The 11806-nt window shown below is 36.4% G+C and overlaps 1 protein-coding gene across 5 annotated transcripts in view; it reads right to left on the bottom strand.

Moving 5' to 3' along the window:
- Positions 1 to 315: 315 nt before the first annotated feature.
- The window catches only part of ITPRID2 (ITPR interacting domain containing 2), a 47175-nt gene continuing 35684 nt past the window's right edge, over positions 316 to 11806 (bottom strand). For 3 of the 5 annotated variants that reach the window (XM_086719082.1, XM_025935351.2, XM_025935355.2), the window contains 4 exons: positions 11639 to 11704; positions 10237 to 10701; positions 2245 to 2362; positions 316 to 1475 (listed from right to left, as the gene is read on the bottom strand). In XM_086719082.1, the coding sequence (XP_086575208.1) occupies positions 2258 to 2362; positions 10237 to 10701; positions 11639 to 11704 (636 nt within the window). In that variant the 3' untranslated portion in view covers positions 316 to 1475; positions 2245 to 2257. The remainder of the gene's footprint in view (positions 1476 to 2244; positions 2363 to 10236; positions 10702 to 11638; positions 11705 to 11806) is intronic. The other 2 variants (XM_086719083.1, XM_086719084.1) reach the window with 2 other exon arrangements.

The raw sequence follows: 11806 nt of genomic DNA, 5'->3' as shown, positions 1-11806 counted from the left end.
AAGAACAAAATAATACTTTAATGTCTATTCTTTGGAGTTTAACAGTAATTTTTAAGGAAAGTTTTATTTGGCCTCAGATGGTAATCATTAGGACCACAAAACTAGATGAGACCAAGAGGCATCAGTACAAGCTCTTTCTCCAGGGTGGTCTAGTCTTAGCTGTATTTTTCAAAGCTTCATAGAAGCCTCTTCAGGAAATGAGAACATCAACCTATTACCTATATGCTCCAGTTCTTTCGGACCTTATTTGTTACTCATCAAATCTAATCCAAATTCTTCACATTATACTAAAAGAAAAGAAGCTATTAAAAGACATTAGGCAAAATAAATACTTTATTGTTTTATTTTTAGAAATCAGCCTTTGTGTGATAATTCAAACATTTATAAACCTTCTAGATATTCTTTCAAAGAATATTGTTAACATCTCAACCACTTTTGATTAAAATTTCACACAAAGAAATAGAATAAGAATTGAAAATTATAAATGCTAAAGGAATAATTCCAATAAATTTCGTTGTTACTTTACACATTTATTTAATACATACAAAACCAACCAGGAAACCACTTTCCTTTTTTTGTCCCTAAAAACAAATAGTTCTCACTGGTTAAAACTGAATTAAAACCATCTATTTTGAGGAGAACAAATCTAAATTACTTTAATTTTGAAAAAAACAAAACAAAACCAGCTTATTCATTTCTATCCATTCAAGTCAAAGGCTCCATTATTTTGGCAATACTCTACTTAATTAGTCTAAAGGATAGAAGAAGAAACATCTCCATATAGGAAGTCTGGACAATGCAAAAAGTATAGTGTTTAACATAAGGCATGTTTCCAAAAGAAAAATAGTATATAAGCTATAATAAAATTACATTTGTCTTGGTAAAGTAACAAGGCTTACAGTGTAAGAACATTAAGTAGTTGTAGGTAACCTCATACAATTCTATCCTACTGCTATTAGTAACCTCCTCAAGAATTAAGAGCAATTTTTACAACAGAACAGTTTTTTCTTCTTGGAAGTGACACTAATTAACAGCAGTGGAGGGAAAATCATTGGTTGCTTCAAGCTCTCAAAAAATGAATCAGTTATTGCACAGTAAATACCTCATAGAGGTCAGTGTTTTAAGAAGCTAGTCTGAAGAAATAGGTCATTTATAAGTTGGTTAAATCTGGAAGTTTTCAAGTTTTAAAATTAATTCTACATAGGGAATCAACTGGAAAATAGTGACATACAAATAAATATTAGGCTTTCCAAATGGCTATAATTTTGGTAGTTTAGAAAAGAAATAAAGTCAGCAAAGTGCCTAAGTTTCTATGTACGTTTTTAAAAAAGATATGCATAGACGAAATAAACATTATACACTGTATACAGTAGCCCAGCTCAGCAGCAAGTATCTTCTGAAGCACAAGTAACACCTCCACCAGTGTCAGTCACTGATCACTCCAACATCACAGAGCTAGCATGATCCATGCCAACCTTGCAAAAGAAAGAGAAGTGAACGTTAATCATGTTTCAAGTATCGTTATTAAAAGGTTCTTCAAAAACAGGATGATAATGTTCTATATACAGTATATGTATATAAACAGTATACACACATACGCACATTTAGACAAAAAAATTAAGAATGATACTAAGAATTTGTGATTAATTCTCAAAATGCTGGTCCATAAACTGTACACTGAAATAGCATTATAATCAATGCTATCAAAATAATACCCAGGTTTGAAAGTTCTGATTTTTTTTTCAAAAAAATTTTTTAACGTTTATTCATTTTTGAGAGCAAGAGACAGAATGCAAGCTGGGGAGGGGCAGAGATAGAGGGAGACACAGAATAGGAAGCAGGCTCCTGGCTCTGAGCTGTCAGCACACAGCCTGATGCGGGGCCTGAACTTATGAACCGGGAGATTACAACCTGAGCTGAAGTCAGACACTTAACTGACTGAGCCACCCAGGAGCCCCTGAAAGTTCTGATTTCCTCAATTCCAGTACTAATTTAAGTACTATAATGAAGTTTCAGTAAGATAACACACTATCAATAATCCCCTAGAAGTTATTATTATCAGATTTCACTCGCTTGCATTTCCAATGCAAGGGGTTGTAGTTTTTCACACTGTAGGATACCATATTATATACATTAAAAGTTAAAATTTAGCCACAGAAACAGTCCTGGGTACTAAGAAAACAAAGCATTAGAAATAAGTAATAATTTATAATTGGCTAAACAAAACATTTCAGAAAATGTTACCTATAAATTCCATTTAATGACTATCTTGCTTAGAATTAGATGCTTTACTTGAAGACACTGCTGCCAAAAGTCCACTTACAATTTCCCGTCTGATTTCCCCAACAATGGACTCTTTAATCTAGAATAGAAAAAGAGAAAAATGAGAACTCAACAATATGACCATAATCTACTTTTTTTGTTTTCAGAAAATCATAAACAGCACTTAATTCATACAGCCAGCTAAGCCACAGAGAAAACTATAGCCTTCATATGAAACCCTCAGGAAATACAGAGATAGTGAGGAATCATGTCCATCCCTCCTCAAGCCCAGGTCAGACTGTGAGGTTACTGTGCAGTCTAGCATAACTCAGATAACTCCACTATGAAACATCACAATTCTTAAGTTAAAAACATTAAAAGTGTTACTCCATAGATTAAAAAACTTTATTTGCTTCATGACACAAAGTAACCCACAAGAACTGTTTAAATGTTAGATTCACTTTTATGTTTTTTATTAATGTCTATTTTTGTATGGTAATCAACAGTATACTCAAATGTTCTCATTGTTAAGAAAATTCATTAGTGGAAAAATAATATACAGGTATATTGCCTGTTTATACCAACTGACGGCAAAGTATCTAAAGAAGTTAAATATTATTAGGATCTAAGATCCACATCTGAAGTGGAAAGAAAAAATGAAAATTTAGTACAATTTATTTTAAAACATGAAAAACATCCTCTAAACAACCATAAATTAAAGAAATAAAAGTTTTCTTGGGGCGCCTGGGTGGCTCAGTTGGTTGAGCATCCGACTTCAGCTCAGGTCACGATCTTGCAGCTTGTGGGTTCGAGCCCTGCATCAGGCTCTGTGCTGACAGCTCGGAGCCTGGAGCCTGCTTCAGATTCTGTGTCTTCCTCTCTCTCTCTGCCCCTAACCCACTCGCATTCTGTCTCTGTCTCTCTCAAAAATAAACATTAAAAAAAAATTTTTTTTTAAAGAAATAAAGTTTTCTTTACTTGTATGGTAAGTTTGTCACCTGTCTAAAAACTTTGTTTCAGATAAGGATATTAAATCTTATTTTATTGTTGGAAAAGGCACATAGACCTAGGGACAATGATAATTCCATCAAGATTTTCTTGTCCAGATGCTCAAACACTACACATGCCTATCCATGCCATTTTCTTTCTAATGATACAGCATCACCTCCAAATAGCTCTTTGTGAAGGCTTTAAATGTGGATTTCCTGAAATAAACTGATAATGTGTTCCCAAATTAGAACTTGAGACACTTTCAAACCAGCTTTTAAAAATTCTACATATCCACGGTTTCCTGTCAGCCTGATCTATTTCCTAAAATGTTCCTAAGTACATCCTGAACACATCTCAATTGAAGTCTTTCCAAGAATGGTTCTGTATTAATCTGTCATGCAAAACTGGTACATAATACATGGACTTATACAGAAGTATTCATAGAAACAAATGCTCCTTAGTTACCAACCATCTGTATTGGAATATATTTAAATAAATACAAGATTCTTTTACCTCCTACCAATATTTCTAAACTTTAAAACATCATGAAAGTTTCTGACTTTCACAGTACTTGAGATTTATTTTTAAATGAGTACGTGTTGGATACAAATATTATGAAAACCAGAATCTCTTTGCTGCAATGTACTATATGCACAAACACAATGTGTTTTATCAGAACCTCTGCAAATGTGTATTTACAAAAGACAATAAGTAGCACAGTCTTCCCAGTCCTGTTATTCCATGCAATATGGTAATTTTATTAACTTTCCTTGTTTTGGTTTTGTTTTGTTTTTTTGAGAGAGCGAGGGAGAGCACGAGCAGGGGAGAGGGGCAGAGAGAGGACAGACAGTCTTAAACAGGCTCCATGTTCAGCATGCAGCCCGATGCAGGGCTCAATCTCATGAACCTGAGATCATGATCTGAGCAAAAATCAAGGGTCGGACACTCAACCAACTGAGCCACCCAGATGCCCCCATTGTTCTTTATCATCCAAAAAAAACCAAAACAAAAGCCAAAAAGTATTCTTTTCAAACCAAAATGTGTGCCAACATTTTTTGAGTAATGTCCAGTGCGGACATTACTAGAATAAAGCATAACAAAAGTGTGTTATAATCTGAATGGGCACAAAATAGATACTGTTTCATAAAATATTAATATTAAATATTGTTTCAAATAATATTAAGAGGAAAAAATAAAAAGCGTTTAGAAAATAACAGACTTTAAAATACTAGGTCATGAAAAGTAAGGGCAATCTCAGATGATAGTGAGGACATAAAACTGTAGCAAGAGCAGCTTGGATGAGAGGGGAGCAAGAAAGGAGTGCAGCTAACAGATGGTTCCTACCAAGGAGAAGGAGACTGGAACAGGAAGGGTGAGGCCAAATGGGGAGTGTCTGTGCTATGAGTGTTGTAATTCAGGGAGAGAACTGGGTCTCACTAATGTATCCCAGAATAAAGTAAGTGCTCCATAAATGAAAGCACCATTGAGGGAGAGAGAGAGAGAGAAGTGAGAGAGCAGAGGCACGAGAGAGAGAGAGAGACATCTGACACTAAAGGGAACAGAAAGTAGAAAAACAAAGGATTAGAGAGAAACCAGCACCGAAAACAACAAAATGCACTTAATAATTTGCTGAAGGAAGAAGCATATGGACAAATAAATTAGCTCCAAAGTCTCGCATCCTACGGATTAGGAGTAAGAAAAGTCCACTGGGATGGGAAAATTGCCTTTAGGAGCACAATTTCCAGAAGAAGTGGCACAGGGGGAGGACAGATGTGAGTGAGATTAAGAAAAGAATGCTCGGGGGGCGCCTGGGTGGCGCAGTCGGTTAAGCGTCCGACTTCAGCCAGGTCACGATCTCACGGTCCGTGAGTTCGAGCCCCGCGTCGGGCTCTGGGCTGATGGCTCAGAGCCTGGAGCCTGTTTCCGATTCTGTGTCTCCCTCTCTCTCTGCCCCTCCCCCGTTCATGCTCTGTCTCTCTCTGTCCCAAAAATAAATAAACGTTGAAAAAAAAAAATTTAAAAAAAAAAAAAAAAAAAAGAAAAGAATGCTCGGGGCGCCTGGGTGGCGCAGTCGGTTAAGCGTCCGACTTCAGCCAGGTCACGATCTCGCGGTCCGTGGGTTCGAGCTCCGCGTCAGGCTCTGGGCTGATGGCTCAGAGCCTGGAGCCTGTTTCCGATTCTGTGTCTCTCTCTCTCTCGGCCCCTCCCCCGTTCATGCTCTGTCTCTCTCTGTCCCAAAACTAAATAAAAAACATTGAAAAAAAAAAATTTTTTTTAAATAAAAAAAAAAAAAAAAGAAAAGAATGCTCACTGGAAATATAAGCAGAATGAATGCCAGTGTGAAGTGTGGGGTACTAACTACATCCACTCAACAGGCATCTACTAAGTGACTACTTCGGGGCAGCCATCAGACCACGTGATCACTACAAGAAGTTACACTAAGAATACAGACAAGCTATGTATTTACCAAAATACACATTTCAAGTGTGTTAGATAGACTGTAAGAAACATATAGGCATGAACCAAACCTAGGAACTTCATTCAAAAAGAACTCTCTAAAGAGAAAAGCAATCTATGTTTATTCTTTGATATTTAACTTCTGTTGATCTGCTTCTATGGCACATGCTCATTTATTCTATTAAGTAATCTTTTTATTTTTTTTAAGTATCAGGCCACTGATTACATACATCACAGACCACCTGGGCAAATTCTAAGAGAGTGTAGTTTTCCCTCCAACAACATATACGATCTGAAAAATGGGTTACCTTTAACCTGACAAAAGCTTTGTTACTGAATGAGCATATTAAATATTTGTCTGAAAGGACTTTCAGAATTCTCTTTCAAAAGAATTCTGCTGTATTAACACATTATAATGAAAGCACACTTTTTAAAAACATCACAGATGGTGAAATGATGCAAACAAAAGCCTGACAGACATCATTGTTTTCATGCACCCATGAGTGCAGGAAGAAAACTTCCCTGTTAAGTGTCTCCCAAACATGCCTAATCCTCACCTGCAAAACTGTTCAACACAAGCTCAAATCCTGCTGTCCTGAAGAGCGGCTTTGTTAATGACGTCAGGGGCACAGAATTTACTGGAAAAGCAGAGTCTAATTTAATTTTCTTGGTGGCTGATACGATAGCTCTGACAAAAACTGGAATTCAGTACCATGTGTATTTAGGCAAAAAGATTATGGATTTGAAATGAATAGAACCAGGACTAATCTGAATTTTACATATTTTGTAAATAAAGTTGAACAGACCACCACTGTAACTGAGTTAAGATCGTATCAACGCAAATTACTTTTTTTTTTTTTTTAATTTTTTTTTTTCAACGTTTATTTATTTTTGGGACAGAGAGAGACAGAGCATGAACGGAGGAGGGGCAGAGTGAGAGGGAGACACAGAATCGGAAACAGGCTCCAGGCTCTGAGCCATCAGCCCAGAGCCTGACGCGGGGCTTGAACTCACAGACCGTGAGATCGTGACCTGGCTGAAGTCGGACGCTTAACCGACTGCGCCACCCAGGCGCCCCGCAAATTACTTTTTTAAAATTATAAATGGGACTGGATTAACTTATTTAATAACATGTTTTTAAGGCGCTTCAAAATAGCTTATTTTCGTAAGTACATCAATGTTCCTCTTCACACCGTGTATGATCTATATAGTTTGCTTGATAAATCCTTATTTGTAAATAGCAAAAGGGTAAATGTTAAGGCCAACGTCCTACAGACTCTGCCAAATTTTGAATAGTAACAAATTCTGAAAAATTCCTCAAACATTTGCCTTGCGTGCCAATTTAAATGTCTTCAAAATCAAAAGATCGTTCTTATTTTATGGGAAGTTCTTATAAATGATTAAGTACTACTGTAGGACCAAGAAACAACCATCTTTTCTACATGCTGTGTTGTATCAGCCAAAGAATCAATGTTCTGGTCTAGGAATACCTTATTCCTAGGAAATTACTCACAGCACATATCAGGGTCACCTGTTAACAAACAACTTTAAAAATGAGGACTCAAGTGTGCATTAAGGGAATATTGATGCCAAATGAGCAATATTAAGTTGAGTTTTCAAGGAAAACCTATTAGCTAAAGCAAGCTAAAAGGAACAAAAATACCACATTTCTAGAGAAAGAAAAAGTACCTTAAAACTTACTTCCTCAGTTAATTAATATAGTGTGGAGAAAAATAATTACTTAATTTTACTCAACAATTGATCTTTGATATTAAACATATAAATAAGAATGGATTATAATCATTTGCACCTAATGAGCAAGGTGGATGTACAGAGCTTGCTAAATGTTCACCAGGTACATACAATGAACTTATAAGAATTGGATTTACAGAACAAATCAATATCAAGAATTACAACCTTTTATATGTTTTTATTTGTTTGTTTTGTTTTGTTTTCTTTTGTTTTTAAGTAGGCCTCATGCCCAGCACAGACCCCAGTGCGGGTCTTGAACTCACAACCCTGAGATCAAGACCTGAGCTGAGATCAAGAGTCAGACACTTAACTGATTAAGCCACCCAGGCACCCCTAGGACCTTTTAAACTTGAAGTTGATAATTCATGTCATGAAAAGAAATTACAAACATGTAGTCTCTTCTGCTAGAATGCATATTTTTAAAATGTAAATTTGTCTCAACATGAGTTACTGAAATATTAGGAAACAAGTATAATATAAATTTCATGTCTGCTTGTATGTAGTTTCATCCATAAGAAACACGGGACGAAAGCAGAGAACTGTACTCAGCTGAATACAGGAACAGAACACACAAAGTGCACACACAGAAACATCTACGAGCTATCTCAGGTCACTGTGTTAGGAGCCACACCTACCCACATCTGCTACTAAAACTTTCCGCTGGATTTCATCTTACTCTCCTCTGCTACTTTGCAATACCTCACAAGCTGCAATCCTTCCAAACCCCAGTTCCACAAGCAAATTTCAGGTATTTTTCAAGGTCAAGTACCATATTTATCGTAGTACTTAAATATTTATTAACCATTTCACATGTATACTATTGTGCTATTTTTGCTAGATTTCTATCTTTTTTAAAATATGTCACGTACAAAGTTTTAGTTATGCTTCTATTTTCCAAATAAGCTCTGTGGTTTTTTACTGCACCAATGTGCACAGCCCAACAATTTTTAGGAATATATATATATATATATATATATATATATATATATATATCATATCATAGCAAAAAAGACGGTATTTATTTTTAACATACTTCTCAAGCTACTATTATGCAGCTATGAATGATGGCACCCAATACACAGGAACTAATCTCTGGACCCAGGGGATCAATGGCCCATTTGAGGGAAGAGTCTGGTCTGCTGCCACCATTCTTGACCTATAACCACTAGAAATTTGTTCTTTCTTACTCACAAATTAATTCCAAAAATACATTAGGCTCATATTGCTGAATTTATTGGAAATATGCAAATTAAAAACAAGAAGCCACTGACCCTAATTTCTCTGGCCCATTTTGACCTTTTCCATTTCTAAATTCTTAGTTCTTAAATACATTATACTACATGTTTTTCTGTGTAATTTTTGGTTTCCTGAGTTAGTCTTGTTTGTCTTCCTACTAGTCTTTAAGCTTAAGAATTTCACATCATTCATTCATTTGAAAGAGTGAGTGAGAGGATGAGAGCATAGGAGTGGAACAGAAGGGCAGAGAGAGAGTATCCCAAGCAGACTCCACACTCAGCACAGAGCCTGAAACAGGGCTTGATTCATTGACCCCAGGATCATGAGCCAAGTCAAAATCAAGAATCAGATGCTCAACTGACTGAGCTACCCAGGTGCCCCAAGAATTTCATATCTTATATGAAATCCCTTACAGAGCATATACTCATTAAGACTCTTATAAAATGATTTTTTTTAATGTATAGGCTATCTCCCCCTTTTAACTAATGGAAAGATCCTTTCTGATCATGTTTTTAATGTATCAATGGTAAAGAAAATATATTCAACATGTGTTATTTTTATCCTGTGCATGCTACTGCATTTTGTTCCCAAGCACAGTGTAATGTGGGAAGGAAAGGAAAAAAAATAAAGCCATCAAAACTTTTGATCTGTAGTCTCATTTTTTAAATGATATAGGGGCGCCTGGGTGGCTCAGTCGCTTAAGTGTCCGACTTCAGCTCAGGTCACGATCTCGCGGTGAGTTCCAGCCCCACGTTGGGCTCTGGGCTGATGGCTCAGAGCCTGGAGTCTGCTTCCCATTCTGTGTCTCCCTCTCTCTCTGCCCCTCCCCCGTTCATGCTCTGTCTCTGTCTCAAAAATAAATAAATGTTAAAAAAAAAAAAAGATATATATATATTACTCCTTCTAATTGCCAGTTCCCAGTGCCTGAAACAGCTATTTTACTAATCTTCTCAATTAACTTTTGACCTCTGACTACTAATCTTCCTAATTTTTTACAGTCCTTGTAGTAACCTAGAACTATGGTTAAATGCTTCAGGTTTACACACTATCACCCAGGATAAACCTTTTCCTTCTGTATTTCTATCTTTGAACAACTCATGTATCTTCCACATATCTCCACCCACTAAGCCAAATCAAATTCTTTATACAAATCACAACACTATTTTCTCATGTCAATTGACATTACACAGTGATGATTTTTAATCCTGGAAGAGATCTAAAAAATAGTCCCTATTTTACAAATGTACAAATAAGAGGTCTAAGAATTTTGTCACATGTTTAGATATTTTGAATCCTACAAATACTTTCTTCATCAGAGTGAATATAGAAAATTGCAATTATTTCACACTGGAGTATAAAATTTGTAGAAATGCCATTAAAACCCTATCTTAATAGACACGAGCCAGATCAATGGGAAAGTTCATTTAAAAGCTCAGAAAATTACTGAATACAGTGAATCAAAGCAGTATCTTATAATGTTCAAGTAACATTATTATCCAACTCCTATCTCCAGATAAATTAGGCATAGATTTTACTCACCTCTCGTATGACTTGCTGCAACTCATCTTGCTCCACATTTTTATGCATTTCTTCAGTAGCTGGCATTAATGGGATTTTTCCATTCCCTTCTTCCACTACAGATTTAGGTCCTACAGCCTCTGACGCTTCTTCAGCTGCACCAACTTCCTCAGAACTTTCCACATCTGGAGGTGTCTGCACAGAGCCCATTCTAGAAGGAGCAGTGGGCGTCAGGGCCACTGACGCTCGGAATACTTTCTTGCTTGGTACCAGATGGGTCTTGGGTTTGCCCACTGAGTCACTACAAGGTACTCCAGTTCTTCTATTAGCATGAGAGGGACCAGAACATACAGAAGAGGACTCTGATGTTGCTTGGGAGAAAACGGATTCTGAGCTTTCTCCAGGAGGAATTTCAAATGCCATTTCTCCAAGTCCCATGCCTAATTCAGACTTCAGATAGGACTGTTCCCGCATCAGTTCAGTGACCTGGAAATCAGAAAAATTGCAATTCTTCTCTCTTGAAATTAAGACTGGTAGTTAAAAGAAGATTAAAATTCTAGCTGTGATGACTGCCAGAAATCACTTAGCTTGTAAAGACATGATTCTAATTCAATCATTTAGGAACTAATCAGTTGCATTTGCAACAATATAGGAAAATATAAATTCATGGTGAGATAAAACCATGAAGTATGTAACTGGACTATACAGGTGGATGAAATTTTACTTGTTACCACATGGTATCCAAATTACTTGTTAAGGAATAGTAAAGAAAAACAAAATAGCTACTCATAATGCTTCTGCCCTCAAATTAACCAATTTCTTTAAAAGATAATAAAAATTTGGGGCTCCTGAGCAGCTCACTTGGTTAAGCGTCTGACTTTGGCTAAGGTTGTGATCTCATGGTCTGTGAGTTCGAGCCCTGCATCGAGCTTTGTGCTGACAGTTCAGAGACTGGAGCCTGCTTCGGACTCTGTGTCTCCCTCTCTCTCTGACCCTCCCCTGCTCACGCTCTGTGTCTCTCTGTCTGTCTCTCTCAAAAATGAATAAACGTTAAACAAATTTTTTAAATATAATAAAAATCAGACTTTTGTTCACAAAGTAGTCATCTTACAGATCCAACTACCTAAAGGACCCGTAATCAGACTGTGAAAGCATATTTCCCCTGCAGCATAAACACTTTTTATACCGCATTACTTCCTTTACACCATAAAGATAAATCACTATTGCAATTAACTAGCTTTCTACTAGTGGCCTAATATGGCAATAGACTTTCACAAGTGCCAAACTCCCTTCCAATCAATTTAGATAATACCTATTTCTGTATGTAAAAACAAAAAACATTTCATATACACTAGGAAAATTGGGTGTTTATGAAATGTTTTATCATTCCCTTCCCCAGTGATTTGAAAGGAGAGAGGCTTACTGGTTCCATTACATTCAATGGAGAAGGGCATGACAAGTTATCAGCGCTTCTACTGCCACACATTCCCTGGAAAAATAAGAACAATATATATATATGTGTGTGTGTATGAATAAATTGTTTTTTCAAATTGCAAGTGTCCCATAATAAAATGAATTGGCTAATTATTAC

The sequence above is a fragment of the Puma concolor genome, chromosome C1, assembly GCF_028749965.1.
Source record: "Puma concolor isolate L17-30 chromosome C1, mPumCon1.1.hap2, whole genome shotgun sequence".
NCBI lineage: Eukaryota > Metazoa > Chordata > Mammalia > Carnivora > Felidae > Puma > Puma concolor.
The sequence above is the reverse complement of the archived record's forward strand: the minus strand, read 5'-3'. Positions and strand labels throughout refer to the sequence as shown.